The following is a 17,417-nucleotide window of genomic DNA, read 5'->3' on the forward strand; positions in this document are numbered from 1 at the left end:
GCATGCTTGTGTTTGGTAACTGCATTCGATATTTGTGATTTTACATTTTAGTGGCACACTGCACAAGTGTTCGGTGCATCTTGGCGGGCTGTCATGTGGGCGGGCTTTCATTTCAAGCATTTCTTTACTACAAATTAGCGTAGCTACTGTTTGTGTGAATAGCTGAAATGGCCAGTTCTTTTTCACGCTGTACATTGGATTCGCTGGTTACTTCTTTATTAATACTTGAAATGCGATCACTAGTGTTAAATACAATGAGAATTAATTGTGTTCGCTGTAGATCATTAACAACACACCATTGATCCTATTTCTGCGTTACACCCCAAACTGGATTTGCTTTTACAAAAATAGACGTTATTATTATCCCACTCAAAGGTATTCATGTTATAAGTATCGACTGGTTGAAAGGTGGAGTCAGGGCAGTGATTTATAACGGTCTCCTGCGTTATTTATGTCCAACTACTGAGCAGTGACATAGCAGCTTTCCTACTGCAGTTAGTGCTATGCTCTTTCATCCATGCAGACAAAAAGATTTCACGCGTTGACCCTATTTTACCGGACTCTCTTTCTAAACAGCCTGATAAGCGACCACCTAGAGAGTGCTCCACACATCCACCCCTACACTGTGGCTACCACAATCTGCAGAACTTGCACAACCCATGCCACGCACTACACAACATCTACAACGGCTTCCGCATCCATGAGACATGCTCTGTACTCCTTCACTTGTATCCTGCCTAACCTCAGCCATTCCCTGCGCTTTCTCCACCCTGTGCAGCAGGCCCCAGCCCAGTGCTTAATTTGTGCTTGCTGTTTCCGGTGCGGAGCACCGGCACATATTTTTGCGGGCCGGCGCTGCCTCATGCGTTTGTTGCGAGCAAAAGAGACAAATGGGAAAGACGGAGGAAGAGAAAAATGAAAAAGCATCACAATGGAAGAAAACAGAAAGCTGCAAGAGTGAACAGAAGGGACAGAGAGTGCCTTTAAATGGACTGACGAGGCCCAAGATGGCTTCACAATTACTCTGCCTCAGTATTCTGTGTTCGCACATTTAATTGCAGCAGCCTCGTGTTCAAGAGGAGGGCTTTGGGCACCGGCACCTTTTTATTTACAAATTAAGCACTGCCCCAGCCACATGGCAGGTATGATCCCCACTGTGCTCATTCTCGACCAAGCCCTGCCCTACCCTTTTTCGCACTGGCTTCACTGTCCGTTTCAGCCCAAGCCGTGTTACAATCTGCTCACCCACTGCCACGCTGTGCATAGCCTTGTTTACAGTTGCACACCTTTGGCCATGCCCTGCAAAATATTGTCATGCATGCCCATGGCGATAATAAGCTCTATCCACTGTACAGCTCTCTTTCACTGCACATTTTGAGTCAATATGCACACCTACATTTTGCAGTCGGTGAGCCAAAAAGAGCACTTGTGCGCATCCTTATACATACTAGTCGCTGGCTGCACTCTGCAGTGGCCCTCCCTGCACACCACCATCTATTCGTGTCCCGCACTCTTTCCGTGCGTATTTTCATCCCACAACCTACATCGTTTCCACATCTTGCACAGCCTCAGCCATGCTTTAATCCACCCGTTGCTTATTAGATGGAAACTGCAAGGGAATGTAGGGGAAGCACATGAGCCAGTGCGCTAACTGTTCAGTAGCCTGTGGCCCCCAGGTCTCTTGATGATTGTGAACCCTGAAAATATCAGGGACAATGCAAACATATACCCTTCAGGCTCTGTTTTGAGGCTCAACTTTAGTGGCTTCTGTGTGCAGAGATATAGTCCATCTTGCTCAGTTCGGTTCAAGTCATCACTGGGAAGGAAGATGCAATGCACGGTATGATGTCGGGACGGAGGGAAGATGGGTTGTTGCGAAGTGGCATGTGGTGTTTATCAACTCCTCCTTAGCCGTATCTCACCATAATGGCCAACCCAAAATGTAATACACTAATCACCCTTAAGGGCAAAAGCAATGCTATGCTTAGACTGGATCATCGATAAATGGGTTTAGGACCAGAATATCGTAAGCAAACTAGCATCTCACAGAACTGTCTTATCCGTTTACAAAAAATATCACTTCATTAAGAGTTAATGGGACTATGTTTTTGTAATCGATATTTAGGACACAATAAGTCTGTCAGACGATATTCTTGGTACCAGTATTTGGATACACACCTCAGTAAATGCATATAAATCCTCTGGTAATATCAGTTGTCTATTAATGCAGGTGTCCAGAGCATCTGTGCCATTAACTCAGAGTGAAAGTTTCAATTTTTCAAAGGATTACATTCATGCCGAATACAATCCAAACATTACCTCAGTGATTGACACTTTATATTGGGCTGCATTAGTACCACCCAGTATTTGGCAAACCTAATTCCCTAGATCCAGAGAACATTTGCGTGTCTGTCCTACAGGATAAAGTAATCGTAGCATCCTGTAGAAATTTCTCAATTTAAAAAAACAACAAGGTGCACTACCCATATTCTAATCTTTGTTGTTAAGAAATAGAAAAAAAAAGAAAAAAAAAAAACTTCGGACCCTATCATTGTCAGGTGTTATATCGTCCCAGGATAAAGCTATATCCCACTGATGAGGCCTAACCAGCCCTAAACCTGCCTGGGGTTGTTTGTGGTTCCTCCTCGAGGGGTACTCTTCTGACAGTTCAGAAAAAACTATTGCCACGAGGAGCAGGATCGTTAATGGTTTGCATAAGAATGGAATGGTACAGTGGGTAAAAAACAGTGGGTTGGAATGCTACCTAAAACAATTGCCAGTGCTTTTGACTATTTGTTAACATTCCTCCCATCACTTTTTGTACGTTTACTACCAAAATTTGATATTGACTTGATTCTTCTTTTATCTTCCATTCTAGTTGGTAGACTTTAGCACGATCCAAATAAAACAAGATTGCCTTTATTTCTGTCCACACACACGTGAGATATATAGTAATCATGTGGCTGCTGTGTTGTCTTTTATTACTAAGCCACTTTTGCGTGGCCATGTCACACCAAGAACTTGATGACACACACACATAACCAAGAGAAGACCTGATGCACAATACTGAGCACACCTCCATGGCTATGCAATTAGTCTGGCAGCAGCAGTTTTTTGTATTAACACAATAATTAAAAATGTAAACATTGGGGGCAAAGAGAAACTTAGTGCAGTGTGATAACATTCCAGCTATCATGGTATCGGCGTGGAGGAGTCAGGCTCACCTGCAACTTTAGGAACAACTTTTACCATGCAGAGGACAGTGAAAGCATTCTGCCATTAGCAAGGCATCGCAGTGCCTTTTGTTAGTCTAGGGTGTAACTTTACAACTATTTCAATTGCTGACTGGTGCGTGATTCAGTTTTGTCAAGATGTGAGGTCAGGATAAAGACTGTCTTTTTTAAAGAGTTGTACATTTTTAGGTTGAGCGCGCTAGCACTTTGACCTGTTCTAAGTGTTGTGGGCTTTTAACCAAGCCCATTACACACCCATCACTTTCACTCGTCCGTGGGCTTTCCTTTTAAAAATTACTTGATGTCATTGGTAAATGCTTTATGTTTGTCTCGCATTGAGGCTATTTTTGTCACGCCTTGCAGACTACCCCCGTTACATGGATTATTGCACGATTGCCGACATACTTCACCGTGGGCAAATTAGGTTTTTCTTCTGTCTCCCCTTCGTGCTGCATGGCGGCCATGGGTCTCACAGCGCGAGCAGGCACAACAGCGTGAACTCAATCGCGGTATTGAGGCGCAGCTAGCATTGTTCACAGTTACCCAACCAGAGTCATTTCTCGTGACGCTCCCCTTAAAACACTTGAAATTGGTAAATGCTTTACGTGAAACAGAAATCCTCAAAGCGAAAGCGGCTCTCCCAGCACATCGGGAGAGCCGATACTACAATATTCACTGCACTTGGGAAACTCACCCCATAATGCTTTGCAGGAAATTACTTTTACAAAATATGTTTGCTCATAACTCAGCCTGTGGTGGTCCCAGGGCAATGGGACCACCATCAAAACGTTCATCTCTGGGTTCCCACACTATGTTAATGGGTAGCCCAAAAAATAACCCCTTCCACCAGTCAGTGTCTTTTTAAGCTCTCATGACTAGAACTTTTATTTTACACCTGGGAATAGCTTGTGTTTTAAGGACCTTGTTTGTAATATCATTGCAGTAGGCCTGCTACTCCTGAAAATATATAATGTACTAGGCCCTTTAGGAGCTAAATATATAGTTACAGTGCATTACTTTCTGCCATTTTCTTTTTGTGTGGTTCTGTCTTCTAGGGCCTAACTATATAGTTAATTGACCATGTTTCTTTCAAATGTTATTTTCATTGTGGTGTCCTCTAGGGGCTGGTTCTAAGCATTACAGTAAGAGCAACATACTAAAATATTTGTGGAACTGAAACTTGCCCCATAATGCTTTGCATGGCATTACTTTAACAAAACATTTTTGCTCCTAACTCAGCCTGTGGTGCTCCTAGGGCAATAGGACCACCTTCAAAACATTGACCACAATGTGATCTTTCTGTCTGCATCATCTCTGGGTCCCCACACTATGTTAGTGGGGACTCTAAACAATAACCCTTACCACCATTTGTTATCTTTTTAAGTTCTCTCATGGCTGGAACTTTTGTTTTATAGCTGGGAGAAGTTATGTTTTATGTGTCTTGTTTGTAATATCATTGTAATAGGCCTGCTAGCCTTGAAAATGTGTAATGCACTATGCTCTTTAGGGACAACATATATGGCTACATTGCATTAGTTTCTCCTATTCTTTTTTTCATGTGGTTGTGCTCTTTTAGTGCTGGCTGTATGGTTACATGGCCATGTTTCTTCCAAATACTGTTTTTATTGTGGTGTTCTCTAGGGGCTGTTCTGAGAATTGCAGTAAACATACTATAATATTTGTAGCACGAAAACTTGCCCCATAATGCTTTGCAGGGCATTACTTTTATAAAACATCTTTGTTCATAACTCATCCTGGGGTGATACTAGGGCAATGGGATCACGTTCAAAACGCTCTGTCTACCTCATCTCTGGGTCCCCAAACTAGGTTAGTAAGGACCCAAAAATAATAGCCCCCTACCATCATTCAGTGTCTTTTAAGCTTTCTCATGGCTTTTGTTTTGCTGCTGGCAGAAGTTTTGTTTTAAAGGCCTTGTTGGTAATATCATTGCAACAGGCTTGCTAGCCCTAAAATGCCCTCTTGGAGTCAAGTATATGTTTACTCTACATTACTTTCTCCTGTTTATTTCCATGGGGTTATGTCCTTTAGGGGCTAACAACATGGTTACATGACCATGTTTCTGACAAATTATATTTTTGTTATGGTGCCCTCTAAGGGCTGTTTTGAGCATTACAGTTTAATGCCAAAACTATTTCTGATAAAGTTTTATATGATAATGGTATATGTTTCATTAATCTCTCCTTATTACGATTATGACTATGATTCAGGTCAACTTAACATCCTTAATACACTATGACTGTATGAACACCCTTGATATGCTTGGGTGACCCTTCTAGTTCATTTCTCCTCTGTGGCTGTCTTATGTCTTTTCTTGGGGGAATTGTTTTAGCCAGCCAGCAACTCTGATGGTGGAGTGGTGAAAGTGATAATCTTTTGGAATTAGCATGACAGATTTAAATTAGGATGCTAAATGGCAACATTTTCATTTTTTGCTGCAGATAGAGGAAGAAGATAAATGGAAGTACTTTATTTATATGCAGGGCTACTGGAATTATGTGGCAGGAAAAGACGAAATTATGAGACAAGGTTGATCAATTTATGTGGCAAGAAAAGTTCACTTATGAATTTACAATGCCAATAGCGCTACAACATGCAAATGCAAGACCTACTGCATTGCAAATGCTTGTTATAACTTATATATTATTGTTCCACATGGAGGACACTCATCGTAGAGCAGTAAATTATTAAATGATACAAACCGTGCAAAACTGCATTATCAAAAAAGCAGTGGCCTGGTGTAAGGAAATGCCTCCTTGGCATGGTTGCCCCCTGACTTTTTGCCTTTGCTGATGCTATGTTTACAATTGAAAGTGTGCTGAGGCCTGCTAACCAGGCCCCAGCACCAGTGTTCTTTCCCTAACCTGTACTTTTGTATCCACAATTGGCAGACCCTGGCATCCAGATAAGCCCCTTGTAACTGGTACTTCTAGTACCAAGGGCCCTGATGCCAAGGAAGGTCTCTAAGGGCTGCAGCATGTCTTATGCCACCCTGGAGACCTCTCACTCAGCACAGACACACTGCTTGCCAGCTTGTGTGTGCTAGTGAGGACAAAACGAGTAAGTCGACATGGCACTCCCCTCAGGGTGCCATGCCAGCCTCTCACTGCCTATGCAGTATAGGTAAGACACCCCTCTAGCAGGCCTTACAGCCCTAAGGCAGGGTGCACTATACCATAGGTGAGGGTACCAGTGCATGAGCATGGTACCCCTACAGTGTCTAAACAAAACCTTAGACATTGTAAGTGCAGGGTAGCCATAAGAGTATATGGTCTGGGAGTCTGTCAAACACGAACTCCACAGCACCATAATGGCTACACTGAAAACTGGGAAGTTTGGTATCAAACTTCTCAGCACAATAAATGCACACTGATGCCAGTGTACATTTTATTGTCAAATACACCACAGAGGGCACCTTAGAGGTGCCCCCTGAAACTTAACCGACTATCTGTGTAGGCTGACTAGTTTTAGCAGCCTGCCACAAACCGAGACATGTTGCTGGCCCCATGGGGAGAGTGCCTTTGTCACTCTGAGGCCAGTAACAAAGCCTGCACTGGGTGGAGATGCTAACACCTCCCCCAGGCAGGAATTGTCACACCTGGCGGTGAGCCTCAAAGGCTCACCTCCTTTGTGCCAACCCAGCAGGACACTCCAGCTAGTGGAGTTGCCCGCCCCCTCCGGCCAGGCCCCACTTTTGGCGGCAAGGCCGGAGAAAATAATGAGAAAAACAAGGAGGAGTCACTGGCCAGTCAGGACAGCCCCTAAGGTGTCCTGAGCTGAAGTGACTCTAACTTTTAGAAATCCTCCATCTTGCAGATGGAGGATTCCCCCAATAGGGTTAGGATTGTCACCCCCTCCCCTTGGGAGGAGGCACAAAGAGGGTGTACCCACCCTCAGGGCTAGTAGCCATTGGCTACTAACCCCCCAGACCTAAACACGCCCTTAAATTTAGTATTTAAGGGCTACCCTGAACCCTAGAAAATTAGATTCCTGCAACTACAAGAAGAAGGACTGCCTCGCTGAAAAACCCCTGCAGAGGAAGACCAGAAGACGACAACTGCCTTGGCTCCAGAAACTCACCGGCCTGTCTCCTGCCTTCCAAAGATCCTGCTCCAGCGACGCCTTCCAAAGGGACCAGCGACCTCGACATCCTCTGAGGACTGCCCCTGCTTCGAAAAAACAAGAAACTCCCGAGGACAGCGGACCTGCTCCAAGAGAAGCTGCAACTTTGTTTCCAGCAGCTTTAAAGAACCCTGCAAGCTCCCCGCAAGAAGCGTGAGACTTGCAACACTGCACCCGGCGACCCCGACTCGGCTGGTGGCGAACCAACACCTCAGGAGGGACCCCAGGACTACTCTGATACTGTGAGTACCAAAACCTGTCCCCCCTGAGCCCCCACAGCGCCGCCTGCAGAGGGAATCCCGAGGCTTCCCCTGACCGCGACTCTTTGAACCTAAAGTCCCGACGCCTGGGAGAGACCCTGCACCCGCAGCCCCCAGGACCTGAAGGACCGGACTTTCACTGGAGAAGTGACCCCCAGGAGTCCCTCTCCCTTGCCCAAGTGGAGGTTTCCCCGAGGAACCCCCCCCTTGCCTGCCTGCAGCGCTGAAGAGATCCCTAGATCTCCCATTGACTTCCATTACAAACCCGACGCTTGTTTCTACACTGCACCCGGCCGCCCCCGCGCTGCTGAGGGTGAAATTTCTGTGTGGGCTTGTGTCCCCCCCGGTGCCCTACAAAACCCCCCTGGTCTGCCCTCCGAAGACGCGGGTACTTACCTGCAAGCAGACCGGAACCGGGGCACCCCCTTCTCCATTCTAGCCTATGTGTTTTGGGCACCACTTTGAACTCTGCACCTGACCGGCCCTGAGCTGCTGGTGTGGTGACTTTGGGGTTGCTCTGAACCCCCGACGGTGGGCTACCTTGGACCAAGAACTGAACCCTGTAAGTGTCTTACTTACCTGGTAAAATTAACAAAAACTTACCTCCCCCAGGAACTGTGAAAATTGCACTAAGTGTCCACTTTTAAAACAGCTATTTGTCAATAACTTGAAAAGTATACATGCAATTTTGATGATTTGAAGTTCCTAAAGTACTTACCTGCAATACCTTTCGAATGAGATATTACATGTAGAATTTGAACCTGTGGTTCTTAAAATAAACTAAGAAAAGATATTTTTCTATATAAAAACCTATTGGCTGGATTTGTCTCTGAGTGTGTGTACCTCATTTATTGTCTATGTGTATGTACAACAAATGCTTAACACTACTCCTTGGATAAGCCTACTGCTCGACCACACTACCACAAAATAGAGCATTAGTATTATCTCTTTTTGCCACTATCTTACCTCTAAGGGGAACCCTTGGACTCTGTGCATGCTATTCCTTACTTTGAAATAGCACATACAGAGCCAACTTCCTACACCTGGTAACAAACTGCAGCTGCTGGGCCCACTGACAAGTAAAAATACAAAAAAACAGTATGAGGAGGGAGAAAAAAAAAAGCGGGTGAAGGTGAAAGCAAATGAGCACCTGTAAGCAGTGGGGAACAGTGAGCTGAAAGAAGTGAATGGTTAAAAGGAGGAGCAGGTGGCAACCTAGAGTGTAGGGCGGCAGGGAAGTGAGAGGAGAAGCAAGAAAAGACATGCATGCAAGCAGAAAAAGAAAAAAAGTATTCTGAATGTAACCTGTGGAAGTATAAACATCATCCACTCAAAAGGGTGGTGAAGAAGCTAGCCACCAGGAGAGGGAAAAAATACCAGAAAAGGAAGGAAAACCTTTAATAAAAAAATATATATATATATATATATATATATATATATATATATATATATATATATATATATATATATATATATATATATATATATATATATATATATATATATATATATATATAACACTGGCAAAGCCAAATAGGTCTTGCCTATGAAAGATTAATTGGCTTTGTCAAGGTTTTTTAAGACATTTTTCTCAGCAGAGCCAGCTGCTGTGCAACATGGCTTGACATCAAGAAAAAATAAATATATAGGACATGGCCAGCATTGACCGCATCATAGCACCAAGAGAGGTAGCACCAACACGGAGATGGGACGGGTGTGAGGAAATAAGAAATAGTACCTCAATCATAGCACAAGCTGCAGTTAGGCACTAATAAAGTTAAATCAATCCATGCTTGATTGTTACTCCACAGAAAGGAACGGAAGTGACGCTTGGCATGCATTGGATAATTTGGAAGCAGCAAAGAAGAGTGACAGTGAAGCTAATAAATGGTACGCAATGGGCGAGTTCCAAGCCTGCAATAACTTCTTGCAAGCAAGCGTGCAAAGCTCGTGCTGCCGCAGGCTGTACCTAAAAACTGTAAACAAATGAGATTGACAATAAAGTCAACCAATGATTATAAATGGTCTGACTCGAAGTCAACTGTGTTGGTTTGTACTCAACAGTCTTTTGAAAAAACACAGCTAAAGCGGTCTCTAGAGAGACATAAAAAAGGGATTTGATGAGGTTCAATTTTAGAGGGGCAGCACGTGGGCTAAAAGAGGGCGCCAAATGTTTTTTCCACATGTGCAGTTGGAGCAGAGACCGGCACTGCCATCACTTAGTTCCATCTACTCAATTAAACGTAGCTTTCAGTAATCCTTATTGGCAAGGTCCGGGGCCTGATACATTTTTAATGAAAACATTTCCGTTTTCAACACAACCCTTCCAAGAATTAATCCAGTAACCCCAGTGCAACGGGCTCTAGATAAAGTTCACCGCCGGTCAGCCCTTGTAAAACAGAACTTCCGTGCACTCACTACAGATTTGACAGCTCCAGAGCCAAGGGAATGGCTGTAGGTGCTCTGCTTTTCATTGGAAAATACTTGGGAATGCACAAGCTGGTAAATGTGCATCACCTTACGTATTTACCCTGAAAATGTGTCAGAGTTTACTAAAAAATATTTTGTGCATTACTAAAACTAAAGGCTGGTTACGATAATTTAGTCAGTCTTCACAAAGCAGAAGTACGTGGGCAGCCCAGCTGCCGTTGAACTACATGTATCGTATCTCCACATCAAAAGATTAGGAAGTGCTCCTAAACCTCGCTGGCCTGACTGATTAACTCGGCTCTCTTGCCCTAGGGCTCACAGGGGTGCTGGGAGAGGAAATTACTGTATTGGGAGAGTCTGTGCGTTAACAAGCCAATCAAGGGAGATACGTTGGGGTTCCCGACTGTCCAGCAGGTTCGCTTGTCTGCACCAGACCGATGCAAGCTGAATTAAGCTCACTCCGTACCTTACTGTCCAGGATCAGCTCGCCCCTGGGCCGTCGCTGTACACTCAGCAGGATCTCGTTGCCATCATCCAAAAAGCGGTCCATCTCCACGCGCCCAGCCAGCGCAGCCAAAGCCTCCTCCTCGCTTCCGGAGAGGCCAAAGTAGTTACGAGCGGTGCTGAGAATAAAGCGCTTCCTGGGGTCCTCCGTGATACCCGGCATCTTTTCTGCTCCAGCATAAGCACACGGACACAAGCCTCAGGAACCGATCACAAAGTAGGCCAAGAGCGTATTGAGTCCTAAGCTGCTGTCATGGCAACGCGTCACTACTGCTAGAGCGACTTAACGTCATAGAATGAATTAGGTTAGGAATGAGAGCGGCCATATTAGGTGTGCGGAAACCTGACAATTTAACAAGGTGTTTCACTAAACTGTGGTCACTCCTTACATTTTTTTGTATTCGACAGAGACGGGTTTTAGTCCCCTTTCTTTGTCGATGTCAGAGTGGGCGGAAAGGCTAAAACGGCACCCACGTGGTGAGCCACTCAGTTACGAATATGAAAGCTGCCGTTTTCTGTGGGCAACGGAGAAATGTCGGCATTCAGTTTTTTCCATTGACCATTTTTGCGCTCCCTGCCTTTAGACTTGCTGATTAATCAGTTGCACACATTTACATTTCTTTTCAGTAACAGACACCTTGGCGAGAAAATATGTTTCTCATTTTGGGGTCTGCCTCTCCCTTCGATTCGCGGAACAGGAGACCCATTCTTCCTGTTAGTCAAAGGCACCTTTATAAGTATATGCTCTGGAATGTGTGTTTGTTTGTGTTGTTTAAGTATGGAAATTAATTTTGCAAGCTGCTGAGTTTTCCAGGTCCATGTGTGACCTGCTTCTCCAGTCCAGGTTTTTTTCCTTTTAATTCTGGGACTTGTAGCCCCGTTTTTTTAATAGAATAAATACAACTACAGATCCCAGAATTCAAAGGAAAAACCTGGACTGTAGAAGCACATTATGCATGGACCTGGGAAAGTTGGCTGGCTGTTATTGTAAAAATTAAAGACTGGTAATGTTATTCCCAGTATATCCCACTTCCCTGCAAAGTTTCCCAGATGCACGCATGATGTGCTGCTTCAGTCCAGGTTTTTTCTTTGAATTCTGGGACTTGTAGTCATTACATGATTGAAGCGGACGACAAGCCCAAGAATTCAAAGAAAAAAACTGGAGTAGCACACCACGCATGGACTTAGGAAACTTGGCAGATATTGATTCCCACCGACTTCAACCATTGAGGTCACCCAAAAGCCTTTACTGTTAGAGGAGACTATGGTGGTCATTACAACCCTGGCGGACGGTGTTAAAGCGGTGTAAGACCGCCAACAGGCCGGCGGCAAAAAAATGGGAATTATGACCGTGGCGGAAACCGCCAACAAAGACAGCCACTTTAACACTCCGACCGCCACGGCGGTACAGACAAACAGCGCGGCGGTCACTGCCAACAGACAGGCGGGAGACAAAGTACCGCCCACAGTATCACAACCTACCAATCCGCCACCTTTTCCGGGGCGGATTCACTGCGGATAAAAACACGGCGGAAACAGGAATTTCAAAGGGAAAACGCTCACCTCTACACACTCCACAAGGAATGACGACACCATGGAGCTGGAACTCCATATTCTTCCTGCACTAGTCTTCCTGCTCCTATATGACGATCATCAACGCCGGCGGCGAAGACAACAGTGAGTAATGCCACTACGACATAGGGGAGGGGGAGGCAAAAGACAGGGACACCCCCACCCCCACCCCGACCCTCACCCACTACAACACACACACCAATGCATATCCAAACATTACAGTAACAACCTTCTCTGTCGTGCTGCTCCTCCCAGACTTTGGCGATTTCTTCTGCCCCTTCCCCACCTTGGGAGGAGTCACAGCTGAGTCGACACTCCCCGCGGGACCCTTGTGAGCGGCTTTGCTGGCTGGAGTCTTCACCCTCTCCCGCCGGGCACTGTCCAACTTCTGGTGCTTCACAGCGGGGGGGACTGGCTGTGCTGTGGCTCCGTGTCACACTGGCTGCCCTGGTGCCCGGTGCACTCCACATACCTGTAACAACAGGCACCACTGGTCCCGGAGATTTTTTGGCTGAGGTGCTAGTACGGGACCTATGAATTGGTGGGGGGGGTGGGAAAGAGGTCAAGCTTGGTCAGGAAAAGTTTCTTAGGAACACTGGGACGGGTAGCTGGAGGGGGTTTGGGAGTGGAGGAAGAGGTAGTGGTTGTAGGAGGTGTACGTTTGGTGACTTTGGGTGAAGGTGCATGCGCTGGAGGCTGTCGTGAGGTGGATGGCTGTTGGGTGGGTTTGTGCCTGCGTTTGTGTACTTTGGGAGGGGGCGTCACAGACACACTGGGAGAGGACACAGGGGACGTGTAAATGGTAGTGGGGGTGGTGAGTGCACGTGAGCGGGGTGTGGTGGTGGGTGTGCTGGTGCGGGACGTAGTGGCTGTAGTGGTAGTGCATGCAGGTGAGAGTGTAGACAAGACTGGGAGGGAGACGACGAGGAGGGGGACACAGTGGAGGCAGTGGATGTTGCTGTGTCTGTATGTGTGTGATGCTTACGTGAGTGCCTGTGGGATGTGTGGTGCTTATGTTTGCCTGAGCTTCCCTTGTGTGGTGAGGTGTGTGCATGCTGGTCTGATGGTGTGCTTGGGATAGGCTGGGGTACAGGGGATTGGGTCTGGGTGGAGGAAGTTGGAGGGGGGAGGCTAGACACAGGGACAATGACTGCCATCAGTGCTAAGGCCAGAGTTTGCAGGGTTCGATGAAGGGCAGCCTGACCAGAATGAATGCCCTCCAGGAATGCATTTGTGTGTTGCAATTCCCTTTCTACACCCTGGATGGCATTCAAAATGGTAGACTGCCCAACAGTGAGTGACCTGAGGAGGTAAATGGCCTCCATACTGAGGGCTGCACAGGTGACAGGGGCAGGGGCTGAGGTGCCTGGGGCGAAGGTGATGCCCACCATCCTGGGTGAGCGGGCACGGGGCGAAGGCTGAGGGGCTGCTGGGAGGGCAGTGCTGGTAGGGGGGGTGGCGGCTGTACCTGTAGAAGTGGGGGGCACAGATTTTGCCGCCACCACAAGGGAGCTCCCATCGGAGGACGAGTCCGTGTCGCTGGTTGCAGATCCTGTGACCCTCGCCCTCCGTCCCACTGGTGTATTCCGAGTCCGTGGTGTGGCCCTCCATGGCCATGTGGGATGCAGCTCCCTCATGCTCAGGTACCGCTGTACCTCCGCCTGATGATGCTGATGCACACAAGAACAGGGAGACCACAAAAAGGGGGGACGACAGAAGAAAGACAGGTTGAGTGCATGGCTTACCGCTACCGTTGGCGGACAATACAGACACAGCAGCCCCCTGCACTACGCCGCGCTGTTGGGCTCTAAAGATGCAATTCCTGGGATATGGCCTACATGGCTATGGTCGACATCTGCACACATAGATGACACAGGGGCATGTATACCTGTACTTGGCACTCTACAGAGGTGGGGTGGGGTGCCACATGGCCTGCATTACGGAGGGGCCTAGCCTACGGAACTCGCCCTGGCCTAGGGAAACCCACAGCCCTCCTCCCCCACCCAGACACCTTCACTGCGCGCAAAGTCAGCGGAATTATGTTGTACTCACCCCCTTGTGTCTGCTGTGATGCCCTCAAGCGCCCATCCAACTCAGGGTAGGGCACCGCCAGGATCCTGAACATCAGGGGGGTCATGGTTCAACGGGCACCCCTCCCACGTTGGGAGGCCATCCCCAGCTGAGCCTCCGCCGCCTTCTTGCTCCAGCGGCGAATGTCCTCCCACCTTTTACGGCAGTGGGTGCTCCGTCTGTGGTGGACCCCCAGGGTCCGGACGTCCTTGTCGATGGCACGCCAAATTTCCTTCTTCTGGTGGGCGCTGACCTACATGAAATGTACAGTGGAAGAAGAGAAGTCATTAGCAACTGCACCGTCGAAGTGAGTGGCCCACATCCCTAGCCTTGCCATGTGGCACATGCATTCACAGTCCTTCATGCACGCAGAAACTGTGCCCCCTTCCTTCTTACAACCAGCCCTCTCCACACAGGCATAGCCCATACAACGTGCTCCCTGTGTACTTACCTGTTGGTCTGGAGAACCGTAGAGTAGCGTTTACTGGGGGAGGACCCCATCCACGAGCTTCTCCAACTCCTCTGCAGTGAAGGCAGGGGCCCTTTCCCCAGATGCACAAGCCATTGTCTCTTCCAGACCGAGGTCACAGCAGCACTTGCAGTGTAGGTCCTCTCCTGTTGAAAATCAGGTATCGAGTGATTGAACAGCTAGAAAATGGCGGTCACGTCCGCGGCGGTGCGTAGCATCACCGCCGGCGTACATCGTCATTGGCTCCTGGGACCCATAGGGTCCAATGTTAACCAATGCAGCATTGCGCCGCAGTCTTCGACCGCCTTCCGCGACGGTGTACAACGCCAGCGCAGTTACCTCACATCCCATTGTCCCAGTTTAGAGGTCAGGCAGCCGCCATTTCAGGGGCCCACATGGCCTAATTACCAACTGCGTCACACAGACCTAGGCCTTGTCGCACAACACAAATACTGGCCAGATTCTGTGTATGAATGGTGTTCTGTGTAGACTGTGGGTACATACCTCTGAGTTATTTGACTCTGTGGTCGCTGTTGTCCTTCCTAGGCACCGTCCGCTGGGACATGTGAGGAGATGGCGGAATCCTCCTGTGTACCGACCGCTGGTGGACCTGTTGACAATGGAGGAGCAACATTTGATCATCACCTACAGGTTTGACCGTGCCACAATCCAGGAACTGTGTACCCAGTTGGAGCCAGACCTGATGTCAGCAATCCGCCATCCCACAGGGATCCCCCCTCAAGTGCAGGTGCTATCAGTGCTCCATTTCCTTGCAAGTGGGTAATTTCAAACAACAGTGGCCATGGCATCAGGGATGGCCCAGCCTATGTTTTCCAACGTGTTGTCCAGAGTGTTGTCTGCCCTGCTGAAACACATGCGGAGCTACATCGTTTTCCCTCAGGTGGAGGATTTGCCTGCAGTGAAAGGTGACTTCTATGCCCTTGGACATATCCCCAACATCATAGGTGCCATTGATGGGACCTATGTAGCTCTGGTCCCCCCCCAACAGGAGTGAACAGGTGTACAGGAACCAGAAGAGTTATCATTCCATGAATGTACAGATGGTATATTTGGCAGACCAGTACATTTCCCAGGTAAATGCTGTGTTCCCTGGCTCTGTGCATGACGCCTACATCCTGCGGAATAGCAGCATCCCTTATGTGATGGGTCAACTCCAGAGGCACCGGGTGTGGCTATTAGGGGACTCTGGTTACCCCAACCTGTCATGGCTACTGACCCCAGTGAGGAATCCCAGGACCAGGGCAGAGGAACGCTACAATGAGGCCCATGGGCGGACTAGGAGGGTGATCGAACTCACCTTCGGCCTCCTGAAGGCCAGGTTCAGGTGCCTCCATATGACAGGTGGTTCCCTATTCTACTCACCAAGGAAGGTGTGCCAGATCATCGTGGCCTGCTGTATGCTTCACAATTTGGCTTTGCGACGACAGGTGCCTTTTCTGCAGGAGGATGGTCCAGATGACGGTGTTGTGGCAGCTGTGGAGCCTGTGGACAGTGATAAGGAGGAAGCAGAGGAAGAAGACATTGACAACAGGGACTCAGTTATCCAGCAATATTTCCAGTGACACACAGGTGAGAATACATTCCTGCCTACTACAAGTACTTTCACACTTCTACCTCTATCCTGTCTGTCGATTTCAACCAGTATATGGTAACTGAGTTGTACATTTCCATTACGGTTTCACAGGTGTGGTTTCCAACGTGTGTTATCTGCTTAGATTCCTCATGGACTTGAGATGTGTGACATAGGTATGTTGACATTACATTTGAGAACGCATTTTGTCACTGTCATTGCTAATACACATTTTCAAAATCACAGACTGACTCCAGATTGTTTTGTGCTTCAAGGGTGTTTATTGCAGTGCTAAAGATGGGAGGGGGGTTGTAAAATGGTGAGGGGTGGTGGTGGAGGAATGTCCATGGCAGAGTCCAGTGTATTAGTCTCACAGGTGCATTGCCCATATGGGCATAGGAAGTGGAGCTGGGGCAGTTCCTATATGGACAGGGTTACAAGGTGGGACAGTAGGATGACAATGAGGGTGGTCTCATTTCTTGGCAGGGGTCTTGGCATCGTGCTCTGTCTTGTTCCTGGATCTCAGGGACCATTTGTGGGGTGGTTCTCCGTCTGCAGGGGGTGGGGTGGTGGTGTGGTGGTCCTGTGGTGATGCCTCCTGCCCACTAGCGCCGGCGGAGGTGGTGGGCAGTTCATCGTCCATGCTAGTGTAAGGGGCCCCTTGGAGTGCCACAGTGTCCCTCCTGGTGTTAAGTATCTCCTTCAGCACCCCTACGATGGTGCCCAGGGCGGTGCTGATGGTTCTGAGTTCCTCCCTGAAGCCCAAATACTGTTCCTCCTGCAGGCGCTGGGTCTCCTGAAACTTGGCCAGTACCGTTGCCATCGTCTCCTGGGAGTGGTGGTATGCTCCCATGATGGAGGAGAGGAGAGGGGGTTCCCTAGGCCTGTCCGCCCCCTGTCGCACAGCAGCCCTCCCAGTTCCCCTGTGTTCCTGGGCCTCCGTCCTCTGGACCGTGTGCCCACTACCACTGCCCCCAGGTCCCTGTTGTTGTTGGGGTGGTGGGTTATCCTGGGTTCCCTGTAATGGTGGACACACAGCTGATTGACGTGTCCTGGGTACGGAGGTATGGGCCCGCTGGGTGGGTGCTGTGCTGGTGTTACCAGAGGCTGGGTGGCCTGTGACTGGGTGTGGGGAACCGACTGTCCCG

The 17,417-nt window shown here is 48.1% G+C and overlaps 1 protein-coding gene across 2 annotated transcripts in view; it reads right to left on the minus strand.

Moving 5' to 3' along the window:
• The window catches only part of DYNC2H1 (dynein cytoplasmic 2 heavy chain 1), a 1,541,159-nt gene extending 1,530,145 nt beyond the window's left edge, over window positions 1-11,014 (minus strand). For both annotated transcript variants that reach the window (XM_069202358.1, XM_069202357.1), the window contains exon 1: window positions 10,530-11,014. In XM_069202358.1, the coding sequence (XP_069058459.1) occupies window positions 10,530-10,730 (201 nt within the window). In that variant the 5' untranslated portion in view covers window positions 10,731-11,014. The remainder of the gene's footprint in view (window positions 1-10,529) is intronic.
• Window positions 11,015-17,417: the final 6,403 nt, after the last annotated feature.

The sequence above is a fragment of the Pleurodeles waltl genome, chromosome 8, assembly GCF_031143425.1.
Source record: "Pleurodeles waltl isolate 20211129_DDA chromosome 8, aPleWal1.hap1.20221129, whole genome shotgun sequence".
NCBI classification, from domain to species: domain Eukaryota; kingdom Metazoa; phylum Chordata; class Amphibia; order Caudata; family Salamandridae; genus Pleurodeles; species Pleurodeles waltl.